This window comes from Globicephala melas, chromosome 10 (genome assembly GCF_963455315.2).
Source record: "Globicephala melas chromosome 10, mGloMel1.2, whole genome shotgun sequence".
NCBI classification, from domain to species: Eukaryota; Metazoa; Chordata; class Mammalia; order Artiodactyla; family Delphinidae; genus Globicephala; species Globicephala melas.
The window spans coordinates 8,079,903-8,101,547 of NC_083323.1; the positions used below are offsets into that span (position 1 = coordinate 8,079,903).

The 21,645-nt window shown below is 38.6% G+C and overlaps 1 protein-coding gene across 4 annotated transcripts in view; it reads left to right on the forward strand.

Annotated features, from left to right (window-relative positions):
- The first annotated feature begins 266 nt into the window (after positions 1–266).
- The window catches only part of MRTFA (myocardin related transcription factor A), a 105,025-nt gene continuing 83,646 nt past the window's right edge, over positions 267–21,645 (forward strand). For 2 of the 4 annotated variants that reach the window (XM_060306798.1, XM_060306799.1), the window contains exon 1: positions 267–517. In XM_060306798.1, coding sequence (XP_060162781.1) covers positions 472–517 — 46 coding nt within the window. In that variant the 5' untranslated portion in view covers positions 267–471. The remainder of the gene's footprint in view (positions 518–21,645) is intronic. The other 2 variants (XM_030855871.3, XM_060306800.1) reach the window with 1 other exon arrangement.

Consider the following 21,645-nt stretch of genomic DNA (forward strand, 5'->3'; position numbering starts at 1 on the left):
TGTTTGGATTATGTTTAATCTGTTGCTCTGAACTGCATTAGCAGCAGAGTCCCTCATACTAAGGTTTTGAACAAAACACTCGTCTTCTCTTCTTGAAAAGAGAGGGGGAAAAAAGCAGTTGATCTCTTTTCTGAAGGTCTTTCTGTCCGTCTCTCCCCTCCCCCCAGAGACGAATAGCAAGGGGAGGAGCTCACTCACTGTTCTAACCACACTTCATATGTCTTAACTTGAGTGCTTTTTGGTTTCCTGTCGGCAGTAAATCAACTCTGTGCCATCTTGACTTGTGTGAAGGGTGGATAAATTGGTAACTGCACTCAGAAGGGGAGTGAGTTCTCACAGTCTGATCTGAGCATAAGGCATGAGACTGAATTTATGAAAGCTTCAGTAGCCTCCGAAGACAACATCTTTCTTCTGCGACTTTGAGGTTTTTTCATTATATTTGTGGGCTCTTGTTTCTGAGAAGAACCTGTCATGACGCTACTGGAACCTGAGATGTTAATGATGGCTGTACAGTCCGGTAATTCCCGTATTGCCTGCAAATCCTATTTGCTATAGCTTTCTTAAAAAACATTGGGCATATTTGTACTAGGGTTGGATGCAGATGGGGAGGAAGATAGAGGGAGGGTAAATATAAATTGTCCAGTAAATGTACTGCATTTTCAGGATTTTATTGTAAAAAATAATAATTTTTTCCTGATTGCAAATTCTAGATCTTCAGACATAGCTTTGAATTAGATGCTTACCGATCTTAAGATTGTTCAGTGAGGAGACATGTGAGAAAAAACGACTTGTCTTCTTTAATCAAGTATTTTGTTATTGTCTGTGGTGCTGCTTTTAATGAGGGATAATTAAATTGCTTTTGCTGTTTTATACAGTACTGTCTTTATCACTAATCTACACTCTTCTTTAAATGGCTCTTTGTGAAAGCGTGTCTTAAAATTTTTCCTTAGCTGTTTTTCTCTTTTGTGGTATATCTTTTATTTGTATCATCTTCTGGTTCTTTGGAAATCCTCTTGATAACATGTAGGATTGGGACTCTAAGTTTTGGAGATGAGGAAGTTTGAGCAAGGAGGCAGCCAGTCAACAGAAGGAATGCAGGATTTTTGAAATTCTATCTCTTAACAGTTTTCCCAATTTAAAAGTATCTTTTAAAGCATTTTTAAAATCCCAGTTTGTTTTTAATGATTTCTTCTAGTGTTCTTAAACTTGTAAGTTAGATATCTAAAAATAGGGTATGTTCTTTTGTTATTTTTAGACTTCTACTAAAATGTAGTCTGTAGTGTTTTCCTGTTTCAGAGAATATTTTGAAAGATTCATACAAGTGGCATTTGGGGACCTCTTCCCATCCACTGGCCTTCGCTCAAAGGAAAATTAGACTCCTTGGTGCTGGCAGATACTGTCTCAGGCAGAACTGGTCTCACTGTTCTCCTCGGGGAGCGCTTAGATAGTATGTTGAAAGACACAGATATCCATCTGAAGACACAATCAGATGCTATCACATTACACTTTATGGACAGGGTATGGACAAAAAGGAAAGATATTGCTACTGTTCTGTTTTTTCTGGTTTTACAAATAAGATCATGATGAGTCGTTTATTAGTTGAGTCTTTCTGTTCATGTATGCTCTGCATTCCAGGTTCCTTTCCTTTTCCTCCCACAGATCTTTTGAGCTTTGTGTTCTAAACAAGATAGTATGCTTATCTGAATGTTTCCCATCTGTCTTTGATGAAATAGTTCCCAGTTAAAATGACTCAGATTTTTTTTTTTTCCCCCTGTTCTGTATCCTGGTTCTCTGCTGTATGTGGGCAAGTACATATTTTATTTTAGGAAGTAGAAGTTAGCATTTGGACTCTCTCTCCCTTCTTTGATCATCTTGTTACTTACAGATAATCTCAGTCCAGTAACTTTTCTTAATAAAGGTTAAAAGATTGCTTTTTTCTGAGCTGGGATCTCACTGTTCCTAGCTGGATAAGGGAAAGGGACTTACTTAATATCTTCTTGTCTTGCCTAAGAGCTGTTCTTCCTGTGACATATGTTGGGTAGGGCTAGCCACCCATCTGTTGGACCAGCTACTTCATAAAACTTTTAAAGGATAATAGTATGTAAGACAAGTATGGATGAAATTGACAGGGGTATTGGATACAGGTAGAATGAAAGGTCTGCAGAGAATAGCATGTATGTGGACCTTTTTCTTTTGCATATGTTCATAAAAGGGAAACTGGGTATAGAAAGGAGTAATAGCAAACTGATGGCTCTAGTACTTGTGGTTCCTAAATGTTCAAAAACCTTAGTACTGTGTTGCTTTGTAAAATTGTTACTGTTTTCTTCTGAAGCTGTAACCATTATACTGGATTGTAATAGTAAATAATAGATGTATCTATGATAGGAAATGAAAAAGCATCTCATATGAAGCTTTAATTAAAAAAAAGAAGCCTATCATTCTTTCTATAAAGTCAAGACATTTAGACTATGTGAGCTGTAGGTTTTCCAGCAATAAGGTATTTGGATTTCCATGAATATGTGCTTTATAGGTGAAACTACTATTTAATGAAATGTTTAAAGTAATGAAACTCCTTTGACAAGATTCAAGATATAAGGTTTTCACCCTAAATTAAACTTTAATATACTGAATGTTACGGCAAAGTTCCAGGATACATTGTGTTTTCATTTAGTATTTGAAGCTTGGAGATTTTTGGTGAGGCATACTTGCATGAGGAGACTTTCATCCTCCTCAACTGCTGGTGGTCTCTTTCTGACCCTTTGAGATCCAGTACAGATGGTGCCTTTCTGTGAAACCTCTCTCAACAGAGTCAGCCCTTCCTTCTCTCTGTTCCTGCAGCACCACCTTTACAATGTAGACTAATTATCATTTTTCATGTCTTCCTAATTAGATTATTAGCTTCTCAAAGGCTATATATTCATCCATATATTGGCTTCTGACATTGGCACGTGGTAGACACTCAGTATGTATTTTCTTTTTATGTGTGTATATATGTATGTATGTCTGCGTTGGGTTTTCGTTGCTGTACGCGGGCTTCCTTTAGTTGCAGCGAGTGGGGGCTACTCTTCGTTGCGGTGCACGGGCTTCTCATTGCGGTGGCTTCTCTTGTTGCAGAGCACGGGCTCTAGGCGCGCGGGCTTCAGTAGTTGTGGCATGCAGGCTCAGTAGTTGTGGCACGTGGGCTCAGTAGTTGTGGCTCGCGGGCTGTAGAGCGCAGGCTCAGTAGTTGTGACGCACGGGCTTAGTTGCTCTGTGGCATGTGGGATCTTCCCGGACCAGGGCTCGAACCCGTGTCCCTGCATTGGCAGGCAGATTCTTAACCACTGCACCACCAGGGAAGCCCCATGTATTTTATTTTTTTAATGAATGAAGAAATCTGGTTTGGCATACTTACCCTAATAAATTGGCATAAGCGTCCTAAATCAAGATTTTATGAAAGTATTTTAAGATCTGTTGTTGTATTAAGACATGAATCCTCTAACTATCATCCTGTATCTTAGCCAGGCCTTGCCCTAAGCGTGTGCTGTTGAATGCACAGCTTTCAAAACTGAAGTTCTTTCGCATCTCAGGATGTGCAGTGTGCACTCTCTTCCTGCGATGTGTACTGCTAAATCCAAGTGTTCTGATCAAGTCACAGAGGATTAAAGCACCTATCACCCCTATGGAAACCTATCTAGATCATTGTGATTAGAAAACTAATTATCTGAGATGGACATTTGGGATTTCTGAAGCTAAGACCAAGGGAATATTGGGGCACAGCGCTGACTCTGGTATGTTTTAGAACCAAGGAATGCCAGGGCTCAGCCCTTGACAGCTAATATGTAAGGCTTTGACCAGGCAGGCCCTGTCCCTGCATCCAGCCAGTGCAGTCTTCTTACTAGTTTATAACTGTACAACAGTGGATCATAGTTCCTTTGTAGAGAAAGGGATTGAAGCAGTTTCCTAGGTATGTTTGGTCACAGGATACACACCTGATCTGGATGAGGCACGGTTAGGGAGTCGGTTTGTTTTTTCCGTCTCTCTTGTGCGCATATCTCTGCACACCCACCCACCCATGCACACACACAGACTCCATCCGCACCCTACATTCCCCCTCCCCACTCTTGTCTTGTGTAGGATATCTTTGGAAGGACTGTAAGAAACTGGCAACAGTGACTGCCTTAGGGAGAAGGGTTGGAGAGCTGGGGGATTGGGACAGAAGAGACTTTTTGTTCCACAAAAGAATGGAGTTCTCTTTTAAATTTATTATGATTATGGGATACCCCATAATTGTGAAAGAACATGTAGAGTACATATTACAACAGTATATAGAACACACAAGCCCATGGACACATTATCCAACCTGAGAAATGCAGCACAGTGTACACTAAAGTCCTCTAATTACCCTCTTCGATTTGTCCCTTAGAAAACTGCTTTGTTAGTTTGCTTTTAACTGTATATACCTTTAAAATTTTTTATGTGTGTACCCATACATGCTACCATATAAAAGTGCTTCCTCGGTCCATTTACTCTCTCATTCCTTGATGTCTGTATGCTTAATTCTTGCATATTTATTTAACTTCTGGTTCCCTAATCATTACAGTTTGCCTCTGACCTGTATATTTTATAATAGTATGGGTTAGAGAGAGAGGAGGAGTAATTCATAAAAATGAAGTTAAAGGAAGATGGTGGGCAGACAACTTTTGCCCTTTTAGGTGATACATTAATTCTTTAAGGAAGGGCCCCTTGTTTGGGTTCACATCACTCAGGGGTCTATAGTGCTAGTGAAAAACTCCAGAACCTTCAGCAATAACTACCTTTTGGATCTCCTAATACTCTAAATATTAATATGGGCTTTTAAAAATATGTTCTTGTTTATGTTCAAGAAATTTTAGAGCTTGAAGGAAACCTTAGGTATTTTCTTGTCCTCTCCTTTATTTAAGATGAGGAATTTGGCTCTTTGAGGTTAGTTAATTTCCTGAAGTCACATGATTAATTGGTGGAAGAGATGGAAGGAGAATTCATTTCCTTACTCCCATGACAGTGCTCTTTCTGCTATAACATACTTACAAGGAAACCATCAGAGACCTTTGACGTATGAGATGGTTTATAATTTCCCCCAGAGATCTTGGTTTCTTTGGGTTTTCCCTTGCAGGTTTCTCTCACTACCCAGAGTGACTCACATCTTAAGAGGTAGAGATAAAAACCAGTGCCTGGGTGTCTACCTCCTGCCCCTGGGAAGTGGAGTCAGATGCTACAGGCCCTGTGGTTCCCTGGTTCACCTCCATCTTGTCCTGCCGTCTCTGGCCTGAGTGCTGATCTCATACCTTGATGATGATCTCAGAAGACAGGTAGGCAGACAAACAGATGTTGTCATCAGTATTCTGGACTGTGTCTTACTGCCCTTTCTCTGACTTATTAATTTATCTGGGGTCCCCTTAGAGTTAGGACCTAGATCAAAGGAATTTGAATTCGTCTGTCTGTCTCTATCTTTTTTTCTTCCCTTTTGTTTCCTTTTGGATGAGGCAAGCTGTCAAGACCATGAACCACAGTTTTAGCTTTATTAAAACAGTGCCAAATTAAATAAAGATGAGTCTCATACAGTCTTGTTTTTTTTGGAACTTCACTTTTATGATTACCACATGCATTATTTTTGAAAGGATTTTCTTTATAATAACAAGGGGGAAAAAAATTAAAAACCTCCCGCTCTGCCATCAACAACAAAAAACAACGTTCTCTGCCTTGCTCTCAACAAGCTAAAGGGCAGTATCAGGCTGAGCTCATGTTGTTAGGGGTCTAGGGCATCCTTAATCTCACGGCAGCCACATAAATGGGGTGGTGGCAGCAGTCTAGTGAGAGTACAGAGGGCTCTGTAAAGAGGAAAAAAAAGGAAAAGAGGAATCTGTGGCAATTACATAGTGAAAATAAACTCAGTAGTGAAATTTTTATAGTGTATCATACTTCTAAAGTGTTTTTATGTATATTATCTTATTTGATCTTCCCAACAATTTTAAGGTATCTGTACCTTCACATTTTGTAGGGTAGGAGACTGAGGCTTAGAGAGGCTTCAAGACACACAGTAAGAGATGGAATATATGTTTAAATTTAGGTTTTTTACTTGAAACACTACTTACTTACATGTTCCATTTAGAATGAAGAGTCGGATCGTATCCCTCGTCACTGAGAACCTGCCACTGGTTCTTATTCACAGAAAAAGCCCAAGTCCTTACAAGGCCCCAGCCCTGTAACTCTCAGACTACACTCCCCGTCTTCCCTTGCTGATTCTGCCCCAGCCGTGCTGGCCTCTCAGCTGACCCTGCACACCTTAGGCTGTGCTCCTGTTTCAGGGCTTTCCTACTTGGTATTCTTTCTGCTTGAGCACTCCTTGCTGGGTAGCCTCATGGCCTGCTCCCTCACCTCCTTCAGATCTTTGTTCCAATTTCACTTTCTCAGTTAGGCCTTCTCTGACCATCCTGTTTTTTAAAATTCTGCTTTTATTTTTCTTCATACCACTTACCATCTGACAGAATACAGTCGTCCCTTGGTTTCTGTGGGGAAACCAAGGGACAACTTGGTTCCAGCCCACTCCCCACCCCCAATACCACAATTCATGGACGCTCAAGTCCCTTTTATAAAATGGTGTAGTATTTGCATATAACCTATGCGCATCCTCCCGTATATTTTGAATCATCTCTAGATTACTTATAATACCTAATACAATGTAAATGTTGTGTAAATAGTTGCCTGCGCAGCAAATTAAAGTTTTGCTTTTTGGAACTTTCTGGAATTTTTTTTTTCCCCAAATATTTTCAATCTGTATTTGGTTGAATCCGTGGATGCAGAGCCTGTGGATATGCAGGACTGACTATATGTGATTTATTTGTTTATTGGTTACTGCTGTCTTTCCCTATAAGAAAATAAATACCCCAAAGTAGGGGATTTTTCTCTTTTGTTTTTCTGCTGTGTTTCCAGTGCCTGTAAGGGTACCTGATGCATAGTATGCACTTAATAATAATTGTTGAGTAAATGATTTACAAAAAAATTTGGGATATGTTTTTGGAATATGTTTTAGGCAGGTATGTTCCTGAGGACATGCCTTTCAACTATTCTGTGTAGCATGCACTGCAGTAACTAGTGCAGTGGTTTTCAAGGTGTGGTCTGGGGACCTCTGGGCATCCCTGAGACCTTTCCAGTGGATGTGAGATGGAAGCTCTTTATATATTTATACTGAGGTGTTATTTGCCTTTTTTACTATTGTCCACTCATGGGTGTACTGTGTAGTTTTCCAGAGGTACATGCTGGTATGATATCTCAACAGATTGAATGCAGTATCATGTATGAAAATTCAGCTGTCTTAGTAAGTTGTATGTTACAGAGATTTGCAAAAATGGTAAAATGGCACTCTTTTTGCGTTTTTTTGTTGTTTTGGAAAATAATTATATTTTTTCATAAAAAGATGTATGTTAACATATAGTGGGTTTATTGCTGTTTTTTAAAGAAATAATAAATATTTTAAATGCTTTCAGTTTTAACTTCTTATATGATAAGTAGTAATAGATATAACTTATATAAACAAAAGCTCTTTGAAATTATCAGTAACTATAAGAGGGCAAAGGAGTCCTGATGTCAAAAAGGTTGAGAAGAATAGGGGTATAGTGTTCAAGAGCATAGACTTTGGAACCCAGGTTTCTTAGCTCTGCCACTACTACCAGCTCTGTGACCTTAGGCAAATTACTTAACCTCTCTGTGCCTGTTGGTGCGTCTGTTTAAAAAAAAAAGGTAATAATATCAATACCAACCCCAAGAAGTTGTAAGTATTAAATAACTTAATGTATGTAAAATGCTTATAACAGTTCCTGGTACATAATAAATGCTGTATGGTTTTTGATGATCTTGTGGTTGTTTTTGGTTTTTGTTGTTGGGCTTTGAATACTATTAGGTGCAGATAGTTTTTATTTCTTCCTGGATATTCTGACAACTTGCCACAACTCTCTTGATATTTGGCAACTCATAAATTTTTAAAAAATATCTTCTTTAATCTTTTTTTTTCTTTTTTTTTTCTTCTTTAATCTTGAAGTACTTCTGGAAATTTGTTCTAAAGATATTTAAAAAGGTATATGTGTGTGTGTGTGTGTGTATGTATATATATAAGGATGCTCATAGCAGTATTTTTTTTAACATCTTTATTGGAGTATAATTGCTTTTCAATTTTGTGTTAGTTTCTGCTGTATAACAAAGTGAATCAGCTCTATGTATACATATGCATATACATCCCCAGCAGTTTTCTTTATGATAGAAAAAACAGAAACAACCAATATTTTAGCAATAGAATATTGGTTAAATAACTTATGATATATTCATATAATTGGTACTAATGTAGTCATAAGGTTATTTAAAGATGTGGGAAAATGTTTACCATTTATCCATATAATCCTAAAAAATGGCTATAAGGATATACATCAGAATATTAATAGCTGTCTCTGAGTAGTGGGATTTCACAGTGGATTTTTTTTTCTTCCTTTGAGTTTTCCTGTATGTTTCTAATTTTCCATCTTAAGCATATATTTCTGTTGTATTGATATAAAGCTCATATTAAATAGGTGTGTGTATGTGTGTGTGTGTACATGTAGGTAGTTGAAAGAGGCAGAAAATGGCTGGAAGTGTAGTGTCTTGGATCAGGAGCTAGAGCTGTTGATTTTGGGACCTCTGCCGTCAAAGCACTCCATTGACCAAACAGTGAATGATAAGGAGGCACTCCATCCCATTAGGCTGTTCCATCTGACCAGTCTAGTTTGTCTAAACGTCTTTTATATTTTTTGCCTTTGTTTCTATTTTGTAAGATTTATTGAAATTTATCTTCGCAGTGTTTGTATTAGGTCATGTTCTTGGCAGAGCTGCAGATCCTTCCCGTGCACGGTAACTTACTCTCAATTTGCTGAACCTTTCAGCAAAGTTTTTATGAACTAAAAACACACTAAGTTTTTTTGTTTGTTTTTGATGGGTATGAAAAATCTGAGTTCTCTTAGGCATAAAATAGTGGTGTTAGTATAAAATGCTTCAGTTGTTTAAAAGTACCTTTCTGTAGTATATTTTGTTCTTTGTAGGGTAGGTGTGAAAATCCTCTTAACAGTCCATCTACTCTTTATCAGAAAGCCAAAATTCATATTCCCTCATCTTTGCCTTGTAGATAGGAACTGAAGCACTTATACTGAAGAATTATATTCCTCAAATCAGTGCCATAAGACTAATTTATAAAATATTTGGCTGTGTAGAGTATTGAAAATTTATGGTGTTAACATTAAGTAGGCTATCCAAACAGATGCTGTAATCTTGCTAACCCTTCTAACACCTTGCTACTCAAAGTGTGTTCCAAGGACCAGCATCATCTGTATCACCTGGGAGCCTGTTAGGAATGCACAATCTCAGGCTCCACTTCAGACATGCAATCAGAATCTTTATTTTAACAAGGTCCTCAGGTGCGTATTAAAGTTGAAGCATGTTGTTCCAACAGATATTTTTATTGACTTTGTTTTGGAGGTGAACAGGTGAAAGAAGTAAAGACGATCTGTTGGTGTATTTTTTTTTTTAAAAAAAGGAGCAAACTGTTGATACATAGAACACACCTGGGACAGCTCTCCAAAGAATCATGCCGAGTGAAAAAGCTAATCTGAAAAGGTTACATATATGATTCCATTTGTATAACATTCTTTTTTTTTATGTTTCAAACTATTTTTCGTTAAGAAGTATGACTAGGAATATAATTACACACACACACACACACACACACACACACACATAGTGTTTCTAAAAGAGTATTACCAAATTACAAATATTAAAAAGTCCTAAATCTGGGAAAAATAGCAAGCATTTATAGCTATTTCACACACATCATTCCAACAAAAATTATTTGTGAAATTCACGTTTTTAAGGCACAAAGTAATTTAACTTTCAAAGATATGGGTTTTCCCAACTAGCATTCGAAGATGTTTAAAGCTGTACTCCAAATCCCTTAAAAACATATTGAAAAGACATATAAAATCAAGTCATGACATTAGAACTATTGAACAGTGGGCTGCCCAAGCATTTTCCCTTAGGGAAAATAGGTAGAGTACTTAAAATGATTTTTTCCATTAGGTATAGCAAATGAATCAATTTGAAATTACTGAGTACCCAGCATTGTAGCACGGAGGAATAATGTGTATAACATTCTTGAAATGACAAAATGATAGTTATTGAGAACAGATTGATGCCTCTTGGGGGCTGAGATGGGGTGATGCTGGGAGGAAAGTAATTGTGGCTATCAAAGGTCAACATGAGGGATCCTTGTAGTGATGGAATATTCTGTATCTTGACTGTATCAGTGTCAGTATCATGGTTGTAATGTTGCACTATAGTTTTGCAAGCTGTTATCATTGAGGGGGGAACTGGGTGAAGGGTAAACCAGATCTCTGAATTATTTCTTAAAACTGGGTGGGAATCTATAATCATCTCAAAATAAAAAGTTTAAGAAAACACAGACAGTTTGGCATCTTTTCAAAAAGTTAAACAGATTTACCATATGACCCAGAAATTCTACTCCTAGGTGTATACGCAAGAAAACTGAAAACATCGCTCCACACAAAAACTTGTACACAAATGTTCATAGCAGCATTAGCCAAAAGTGGAAACACCCCAAATGCCCATCACTTAATGAATGGATAAACAAAATGTAGTATATCCTTATAATGGAATATTATTCACCAATAAAAAGGAATGAAGTACTAAACTATTCTAAAAAATGGATGAACCTTGAAAACATGCCAAGTGACAGAAGATAGACACAAAAGGCCACATATTGTATAATTCCATTTATATGAAATGTCCAGAATAGGCAAATCCATAGAGACAGAAAGATTAGTGGCTGCCAGGGCTTGGTGGTGGGTAGGACAGTGATGGGGAATGACTGTTAATAGATGCGGATTTCTTGGGGGTAATGAAAATATTCTGGAACTAGATAGTGGTGATGGTTGTACAACTTTGGGAATATTCTAAAAACTACTGAATTATAGACTTTGAATGGGTGAATTGAATAGAATGTGAATGATACCTCAATTTAAAAAAAAGTCTGAGGAAAACAATGCAGCTTTCTCTAAGAGTGACAGGTAGCCTATCAGTTGTTGCTTGGGGCCAGAAGCGGAAAGAGAAGTTAACTACAAAGGGGCATAAGAGCACTTGAGGGGGTGAAAATGTCATGTATCTTGAGTGTCATATTGGTTACGCAGGTGTATACATTTGTCGAAAGGCATTGAACTTGTATGCTTAAAATGGGTAAATCTGTCATATCTAGATTAAACTTCAATAAAATTGATTTCAAAAACTTGTAAAATTATCTCTGATTGTTTTAAGCTTAAAGTCACCTTTACATTAAAACTCTCTCATCTTTATAAATACAAGGCTAACAACTGTTTAAAAAATTAACTTCGTGTACTCTGACTTCTATTGCTAATTTCTATCTCCCTTTTCCATTTAGTCAGTTTACAAAGTGAAATTAGATTGATCATTTTCAGTCAGACTGTGCTCTTACGCTTTTGAACTATTGTGATTCTGTTGCTGTGCTTTTCAAAACCTATGAGTGGGTGTGATTATTCTAAAAAATTTTTTAAAGTTTAAAGTTCGTGGAACATTTTATGGGCTTTTGTTGCTTTTTTCCTTTTATGAACAACAGAAAAATGTTCCGTTGGGTATAACAACTCAGGTTGATTGCCTTTCACCTTCATATACTCTGGAGTACCCTGAGCTAATTTGGGCACCAGGAGATTGGAGTTAAAATTACTCTCGAAGGAAGTAAGCCAAAAGGAGAAAAGGAGGTAGCACTGCTAGGTAATGCTTAAAAAAACAAAACACAACAAAACCCCAAGTGGGAGAACTTCTTTCCCACCCACACCACCTCTGTCTCCCTGATCTCTTGTCAGGAAGTGTGCCATATTACACAAAAACCTCCAAGGTTTGAGAACAGTTGTGGAAGATAATCTCTAAGTTAGCAAAACCAGCTCTGTAGGTGGTTCCTGAGCTTTCTCCCTGAGGTTTCCTTACCTTGCCCTCACTCATTTCTTGGGCCTAACCATGCCTAAACCCAGGAGTAGAGTACTTCCCATTTAAAATTCTCCACAGGTGAAGAAAGTTTTTATTATTTCCCTTAAGCATAGGCAAGACAGCCTTATATTTGAAAAACAAATCATTAAAATTTAGTAGAGATAGGAAACTATATTCAATATCTTGTAATAGCTATAATGGAAAATAATCTGAAACTATATATATGTATGTATATAACTGAATTACTTTGCTGCAGATCTGGAACTAACACAATATTGTAAATCAACTATACTTAAATAAAAATCCCTTTAATATGTTAACATAGATAACATGTTTTAAGAAAAATAGCTGTATTTTCTAAAATAAAAAATTAGTAAGAGAATGGCATTGTTTTACATTTTTGCATCTCTCTTTAATATGTGGCTTAATAGAAGAAAGAAAAAAAAAAAAAACTAGTAGAGACCAAACAGGACAATGCAACAAACCACAAAACATAAGAGACACATTTATAGAGTATGGAATTCTAAGTAGATTTTATAAGAATTCCAGGAAAAATATAGAAATATATTTAAAATAAAATAATAGTAGCTAACACATTTTAAATGGGATTTACCATGTGCCAGTGTTCCAAGCTCCTTACATATATTAGCTCTTTTAATCTTTCCCATAACTATGTGAAATGGATGCTCTCATTATCCCACTTTACAGATGGTGAAATTGAGGGGCAAAGTAGTTAAAGGAACGTGTCCACACACCTGGTAAGTGGTAGAACTAAGATTGCACCCAGATGGTCTGGCTTCAGAATCCATGCTCTTTACCACTACATTATATGCTTTCCACGTGAACTTTTATCCCCCAATAAATATATAGTAGCTCTTGTCAGGTACCCAGCTTGTCTAGGTTCCTTGTCCTGTTCTTTCATTACATAGCCTACCTTCTTTTTTACCCTCTTCCCTCCCTGCCTTATCCCCCGCACCCCCAGAACACTATGACATAATTGTTAAACACATTTCTAACTTTTTTCTTCTTGAATATCTGTATTAAATTTTCTTGTCCTAGATCTCCTCTCTACATAGGGATGACCTTTTCCCCTACATTTAACCCTACTTAGAAAGCCTTCATACAAGCCCTAACCTTTGCCTAGAGGCTTCCCTCTTTTTAACAGTGATTCTTGTACCTGTTCATGAGGATTAGAAATGATGCTATTTTGAATTGCAATGTAGCAAGTTTTCTGACTCAACACCCATGGCCCAAACCAGCTTCATACGTTTGAAACTAAGCAAAACCTCCTGAGTGTGTTGCCATAAACGTGCATTAGAAATTTTTTCCGATGTTGCAAATAGTTTCTGTGGGTAGGAAGTAAATTTAAATCTGTATATCTTTAGAGTAGGAACATTTTCTGTGTGAAGGTCCTTGCTGACTCTGGTAAGAAAAAACGGTCCCCTTGCCTCCTTCCCCCTTTTCTTCTGAGCTCTGTAGTATAGAGCTTTCAGAACATCCTAACAGCTGAGTTTTATATCTGCTAAGTCAGTCCAGATGTTTGCAAATAATCTCCCATTAGTTTTATGCTAAAGATCCCCTTGCAGCTTGGCTTTTGGTCAACTGACTCAGTGTTACTAAATTTATATTTAATCCCAACTAAGGTGGTTAGTATGAATGTTTTTAGAAAAGTCTTGATAAATTTGAAGGAAAACTATTTTTTTGATGTACTCTTAGAATTTCATAGGTGTTACATGAAAAGTGTTTGAGAATCTAGAAAAACGTGGTCCCCTGCATAGGAATCATATGCTAGTTTAGATAGTTTAGGATAAGAGCTTAGATATCTAGTTCTGAAGTCAGTATTTGTACTCATGAAATAGTAGGTGAGTTTCTCAGTGTTCATGGTTCATTTTCTCCATTCCTGCCTCTTCCTCCAGCTGCACCTCCTGATCGTCTTCCTTTTGCTTTCTAGGTTCTATCCTTCCTTAGGGTCTCAGAGAATGCCCCCCTAGCGTGTCCCTCCCCTCTGCTTATTTTCATTCTTTCTCATTCTCTCTTTCTTCATGCATTTATACTTAGAGATTATATGTTTATTTGTGGGACTTCTTGATTGTTTAATGTGTGTTTCCCTCGCTAGTTTATAAACTGTATGAAGGCCTTACCTATTATTGTCCATTTTAATTTTATCTTACCTATTAATTTTGTTTTGCCACTTTGTATCTAGCATCTCTAGCTTGATACCTAGTTGGTGCTGAATAAATGTTAATGAGTGAATGAAGTGAACGTGAAATATTGGAGAGATTGGGAAGAAAGCCACTCTTGGAACATTTGGTATTAGGTTCCCCAACCCAACTATTTCTTGAAGAGCAAGTACAGAGTATCCTGCTAAGGATGAGTCTCTAGTTCCTTTATAAGATGTAGAGGGTCATGGTTTTTTGTACCGCCTTTCCCTCTCCATCATTCATTTTGAGAAAAGTCATTCTCAATTTTTGTGAAATTGTCAAGATATATAAACTACAGAGTATTTGTATCTCTGTCACTAGATACACTTCTGCCCCAGGTTGAACCAAAAGTTATCTCTTGCTTCAAGTAAGGAGCTAGTACATATTTGGGAGCATTATGTATTGGCCAGTTGATTAGAGAATTTAAATTTTTTCCTTTTTAATATACTTAATTTTGTCTGAGGCTTTGGGAGATCATCATGGCATATTTAAGTCAAAGGACTTAATTTTTATTAAAGAGGCAAGCATTCATTTTGCAATTTAAAAGCTCAAGCTCAAACCAAGAGTTTAATGTCTGAATACTTCTGCTTCTTGCCCATTGATTTCTTACCTCCTGCATTTCAGAGTACTCTTGTGAGATATGTGGCGCTCCTGAAAGTGCTTGTCTCAGTCTACTCAGTTTCAAAAATTGTTTTCATAAGAACATTAGACAGCCTTAAACTTGGCGTGCTGGTAGTGGGACTAAAGTACCACAAACAGACTTTATTCCTAGGAAAACTTTCCTTCCTTCTAATTTCTTTCTTTTGTTACTTTAGGCTTTCTAAATTATCTTTGTTCTTTGGAGGTGTTTGGAAATTTCTTTTCCTAGTAAAAGAGTTACATAAAATAAGATTTAGAAAATGTATAGTTTAACAAATGTTCTTGTACACTCTTCATAATAAAGACGGATCAGTTAGTTTACAAATTACTTTAAAGATGCAAATTGCTAAGTGGTGGTGTTGTGGGTTCTTGGCTTTGCAGGATGTCATCCCTTTTAGCCCTGTAGCTAAATATCAAGAGGCTACATGTTCAAACATAAAGCATTAGCCTCTGCCAACATTACATCAGCTCTGCAGAACCTCATTGGCTAATTATCCCCTGGGACTAGGACATGGATTTGGCAGCTTGTGAAGGCTGCTATTTCCAATTTCTCCCTTCCTGGCTGTGACATATCCCAAAGGAATGAAGTTGAGAAATAACCATCTTCTTCTGAAAACTCTCAACCTCTCATTCCCACAGTGGTTCTCATGGTCAGGGATAGAAGATCCCTTCCACTTGAGGAGTCCTTGTAGCTGATGATATATTCTTTAAGTAGTGGCCAAGGTACCCTGAATGAGCCATGGAAGGGTGATGGCAAGGAGCCTCATGTTCCTTGAGGTATGTTTCTGGGTGGTTGTCTATGAGAATCCTAGTGCTTTTGTTGGGATCCTCTTTATTGCCAGAATTGAAGAAGCTGGAAGTCCAGGATTGGGGACCATATGTGATCATCATCTGTGTTAGTTGACATTCGGTGTAAGAATTAGTGTAGACATTTAACATCTCCTTTAATGAGCATCTGTCAAGTAACTTTCTTGAGAGCAACTGTGGATAGTCAAAAGAACTGTACGATCTTAATCTTTTTTAGTCTCAATTTCTTCACCATAAAATAAAGATGTAGTACCTGCTTTATTTTCCTCAGAAGGTGTTGTGAGGGTGGAATGAGGTAACACATGTGAACAGTGTCACCAAGAACACTGCTGACTACTAGTCACCCTATGCAGTGGGCCCATTTTAGGCCTCCTCTTACTTGACTTTTCTTTACCATTTGACCCTATTCAGTGCTCTCTCCTTATTCTATACTACTCAGGGTTCTTTGTGTAATCTTGGTTAATCTAAGCATAAAATCAATTTTTTGGAAGAGCATTGGATAGTGCACAGCCTTAATAAGAAGGCTGTCTAACAAAGGTTGGAAAGTGAGCAGAAACTGAGCGAGGCAAGACATAGCGAAGACCATGCCACAGGACTAGTCTGCTGAGGACTCTGTCACTGGCACTGCTTACTGGACTTTCTCTGCCACTGCTGCTGGCCTGGTCTCCAGTGAATGCCTGCAGCTATTGGCAGTGCCACCGGTAGATACTTGCCATAGTGCCAGGGATAATTTCTGATTATATTTTCCACATTTGTGTCATTCCCCAATTTTCAAAGTTCTGGATGAGAGGATCTGATTGGCTGGACTTGGGTTGTATTTGTGAGCTGGATGCCAGGATGCAGAGAGAGGGACTCTGTAGTAGGAAGAGAGGCCTGCCTTCCCCCTATCTTGGAATTTCCCCCAAATAGGAAAGGTATTCAGATCTGGGCAGCTAAACTATAGACAGCATTCTCTCTTCAACTTGCCTTCTACCTCTCTGTCCACTGTTGAATCTCTTTTGCAGTCTTCTCTTCTTCTTCCTGTCCCTTAAATGTCAGTTTCTCCCAGGGTTAGTCCGTGACCCATTTTTCTTCTCAGTCTGCACATTCTCCCTAGCAATCTCATCCCAACTCGTGGCTTCAGCTACCACTTATTCAGGATGTCTGCATCTATATCTCTAGCCCCACCATATTTCCTGAGCTCTAGTAGCTTCATTTAATCTACTGCTTCTTTCCACCTGGACATCTAGACGACTACGTACACTTCAGGCTTTTACAGATTTAAAGTTGCTGTTACCAGTCCCCACGACTACCCCTGCGTTCCCTAACTCGAGACCAGTTTCCTACCCAGAAAATTAGGAGTCATTCTCAATTCCTCTTTGCCTATATTCCTCACATCTGTTTGGTCTCTGAGTTCTGTAGATTCTACCTTTACTTTGACTTCTCGTATTTTGTCTCACTGCCCTAGATCAGACTGTCATCGTTTCTCACTGTGGTTTCAGTAGCCTTCTTACTAGTCTCTCTGCCTATAACCTGGTTCTTCTGTAGTCTGCCCTTCCTACAGCTACCAAGATACTTTTTCTTACAATCAATTCTAATCATTTTATTTTTCTCAGAATGCTTCGATTTCTTATGGGGTAAAATTTAAACTGTTATACTTTATTATATTGTCTATTTGGCCTCTGACTAATTATCCTCCTATCACTTCTAACTTCACAGTCTCCAGCAGTGCTAAACTGCTTTTAGTTTCCAGAACATTCTGTGCTCTTTTAACTTTCTATTCCTTTGCATATAATCTTCCCTCTGCCTTGACCGTTCCTCTCTCTGTTTGCCAGCCGACTAACTTCTGCTCAAGTCCCAGCTCCAGGGCTCCCTCTTCCAAGTTGCATGCTGTCTTTGATTCCAGATGGGCTTAGGTGCTCCTTCTCCTGTGCTCTTCCTGTACTTGGGACAGACCTCCAGAGGGTTAGTTTTATTGCATTATTGTTCCTAGCAGAGCTCAGCAGTAAGCTCCTTGAATGCAGGGATGGTGTCTCATTTCTATATCCACAGTTCCTGTCACACAGCAGGTACATAATAATTTAATTTATTTAAGGACTAAATGAATGAAAGTACTTTGAAAGGGGAAGTGCTGTACAGATGTAACAATATTTTCATTATTAGCATTTTCTTGTAAGCATTAGGCCCTTTCTAACTCTAAAGTTCTGTGATCTATAAATGAGTTCTGAGGGGACAATTCTGATTTTTAAAATTAATTAATTGATTAATTTGGCTGTGCCGGGTCTTAGTTGCGGCATGCAGGATCTAGTTCCCTGACCAGGGGTCAAACCCGGGCCCCCTGCATTGGGAGCTCGGAGTCCCAGCCACTGGACCACCAGGGAAGTCCCAACAATTCTGATTTTATTTCATTCTTTTATCTATCTGCAGGCGGTCAGAGGTCCAAGAGCCCTCCCAGCCCCTCAGATGAGTTTGCTTTCTCTATGATCAGCCTTATACTCTTTCCCCAAGAAGTTGATTAAACATACTTTCCTATGGTTTTTTCAGCCTTCCACCTAATACACATTTTAATCCTAAATAATGATTTGCTTCATATGTGATTACATTTCCTTACCCCACAACCACCAATTCAATCATTTTGCTTTAGTTGCTCTAGTTATCATAAAGTATACAGTGGCTGGAAATGTACACATTATCAGTATTCTAGAGATTCTCTAAAGAACCTAGAGAATTATCTGTATATTTGGCTGGACTGCTGGTTCTGCAGTTGCCTTTTCTCCTATCCCACAGCTCTCATCCTGGTTCTGTGCTTCTACCAGGGGCCTTGGCAAAACAAGCAGTGCATAGTTTAACTTCACTCATACTTTATTTTTTAGGACTTGGTGGTTGTCTCTTGATTTATTGCACTGGGAAGAATAAGTTTTGATTTTTCTTTTCTTTTCTTTTTTTTTCTTTCTTGTTCCTCCCTCTGAGGGAGCCTGCGTCATTGAGAAATGTTTAACCTCATGGCCTTGCACTGGGGCTGGAAATTTGCCTAAGGGAACTTGAAGCTGGTAGTGTTTTTACTCAGATTCCCCCTTATGGGGAGGGGGATTTCAGCAGGGCCTGCCAAAACAGAAAGATGTTGGGAAATTTTTTAGTAGCAAAGCTATTGCCGTTAGGTTACTGAAAGTATTTGGAGAGTTTTCTGGAGAGAAGCTTAGGCATTTTGAAATCCCTCTGGGAGAAAGCTGTAGCTTTACCAGGTACAAACAAAAATTCAGGCTGAGAAACTTAGCTTCTCAGATGTGTGGTATGTTGTTATAAGAAAACTTTGACCAGTTGGATGAGAAAGAGAAGCTAACCATAGTTTGAGGAGTTTACAAACTCTCACTTAGGGAAAATAGCCATAGGCTGGGGCAAATCTCTATGGACTGTGGGAAGAATTTGGCTTTTTATCAATTCTGGATTATCCTAAGAGTAGATCATCACAGGGATTTTCTTTGGCAAGCCTCTTGTTCAGATTCTTATTGATATTGTCACTCTATCTATTTACAAAAGCACTTTGTTGATACAAACAAGATATTTGCCCAGTGAGAGTTAGAATAGATGATCTTTTGTGCCCAAACAATGATCTCCCTATTAGGAGAAGGTGAGATCCAGTGAATGTTTAGAATATGACTACCTCTGCTTATTTTTATCTTTGTGTCACCGATGAAAAGTTATACAGTTGTTTGCCAGTATGGAATGATAAGCTGTGCAGGCTCTGGACCTTGACAAGGGAAGAATTGTGCAGTTAGACCATTTGTGGCAGCTTTGTGACTTCCTGGAAAATTGGAAACAACTGCACAGTACTTAATACAAATATAGGCATTCCTGCCCACTCTAAAAGATAGTTGGACTCATCCGGCAGGTTGTCTTTCTATACACTGGCTCTTCTGTTAGCCTGGATGATTGAGGGTTGATAATATGCATGGCTAACGAGACTTCTCTTTTAATCAGCAAGTATTTATTTATTACTGATTATATATATACTTAGCACTCTGGTAGGTACTGTGGGGGATTCCTGAGAAGTAGAAGGAATGATTCTGAGACTGAAGAAATTTGCATTCTTGTTGGAGATAACAGTAGTAAGTGAGGATTATAAAATCCTAAGAAAAAAGAAAGAAATGAGGTCAGGAAAACTTCACAATGGAGGTAAGATTAGAGCTGGACCTAAGAGGAAAAGTGCTGTTAGCAAAGGTAACAGGAGTCGGAGGAGGGAAGGGTTGAATCAGATGGCGTTCAGGTAGGAGGAGTATCCTAAGGCAAGGTCTGGAAACTAGACTAGGCTGGTGTGTCAGAAGAATAAGGTTTCACCTTGATTGGAATAGGAGGTATGGTATAGTTGGAAGAGAACATTGGGTTGAATAGATAATAAGGAGCTGGATAATCGAAGACCTTGAATGTTAAATTGGAGAGTTTGGCCTTAATCGGATAGTGGGGAGTCATTTTTAAGCTCTTGAGTAATTATTTATCCATTTCTTTCATTAATTACTATTATTATTTTTTGGAGTATAATTGCTCCACAATGGTGTGTTAGTTTCTGCTGTACAATGAAGTAAATCAGCTGTATGCATACACATATCCCCTCCCTCTTGGACCGCCCTCCCACCCTCAATAATTATTTTTTAAATTGAAATTTTGGTTGAGATAACTGTAGATTTACAGGCAGTTGTAAGAAATAATACAGAAATAATACAGAGAGATCCTTTGTACACCATAATTACTTTTTAAGTGCTAAGTTTGTGAGAGTCGCTTCAAAGCTCACATAAATGTATAAGATGTTATACCTGGCTTTTCACAAGCATACAGGGAAAGGATATGTGTACACATCCTTTTTTTAGGAAAGATTTATTTATTATTATTTATTTTTGGCTGTGTTGGGTCTTCGTTGCGGTGCATAGGCTCTTCGTTGTGGCACATGGGCTTCTCTCTAGTTGTGACATGTGGGTTTTCTCTTCTCTAGTTGTGGCGCGCAGGCTGCAGGGCAAGTGGGCTCTGTAGTTGTGGTGCACGGGTTCCAGGGCATGTGGGCTCTGTAGTTGTGGCGCTCAGGTTCCAGAGCACGTGGGCTCTCTAGTTTGTGGCACACGGGCTCTAGTGAGGCGCACGAGCTCAGTAGTTATGCCACGCAGGCTTAGTTGCTCTGCGGCATGTGGGATTTTAGTTCAAACGCACGTCGCCTGTGTTGGAAGGTGGATTCTTTACCACTGGACCACCAGGGAAGTCCCTACATCCTTTTTAGTAGATACTATTTAACAAAATATGAAGCATAAAATGTGTGCCCTATGAGCAGGGCTCTTAGAGAAACAGTGAATCACTTTTGGGAGGGGTTTAGGAAAGGCTTGTAGTGCTGGTGCCATGTGAAATTATTCACTCAGCCCCTCATACATCCCAGGGCCTGTGCCAGGTGCTAGGGGTGCAGAGGTGAGCAAGATAGACATGGCTCTTATCCTCGTGCAGCCTGAAATTTATTGGTGAAGGCAGACAAGTAATTACAATAAAATAGAATGGGAATTATAATGGGAAATTCAGAATGCCATGGGAGAGCAGAGCAGGGGGATCCAAACAATTCTAGGGTACATCGTAGGAAGGTCTCACAGAGGGAGGGATATTTAAGCTATGATCTGAGGGGTGTTCCAGCAGAGAGGACAATGTGAACATCTGAAGGTGAGAAGTAAAACAGCACCTTCAAGGAACTAATGGACTTCTCTTACAGCTGGTATATAGAGACAGTGTAGTATAATGGATTTGAGAGCGGGCTCTGGAACCTGACTGCCCGGGTTTACATCCTGGCCCTACCACTTACTAGTTGCCCTTGGACAGTTATTTAGCTGTGTCTCAGTTTCCCCATCTGAAAATCGACATAGCAGTAATTTCTACCCCATAGATTAGGACTAAGTGATTTCTGACGTATAATGCTCTTAGATTAGTGCCTGGCACACAGCAT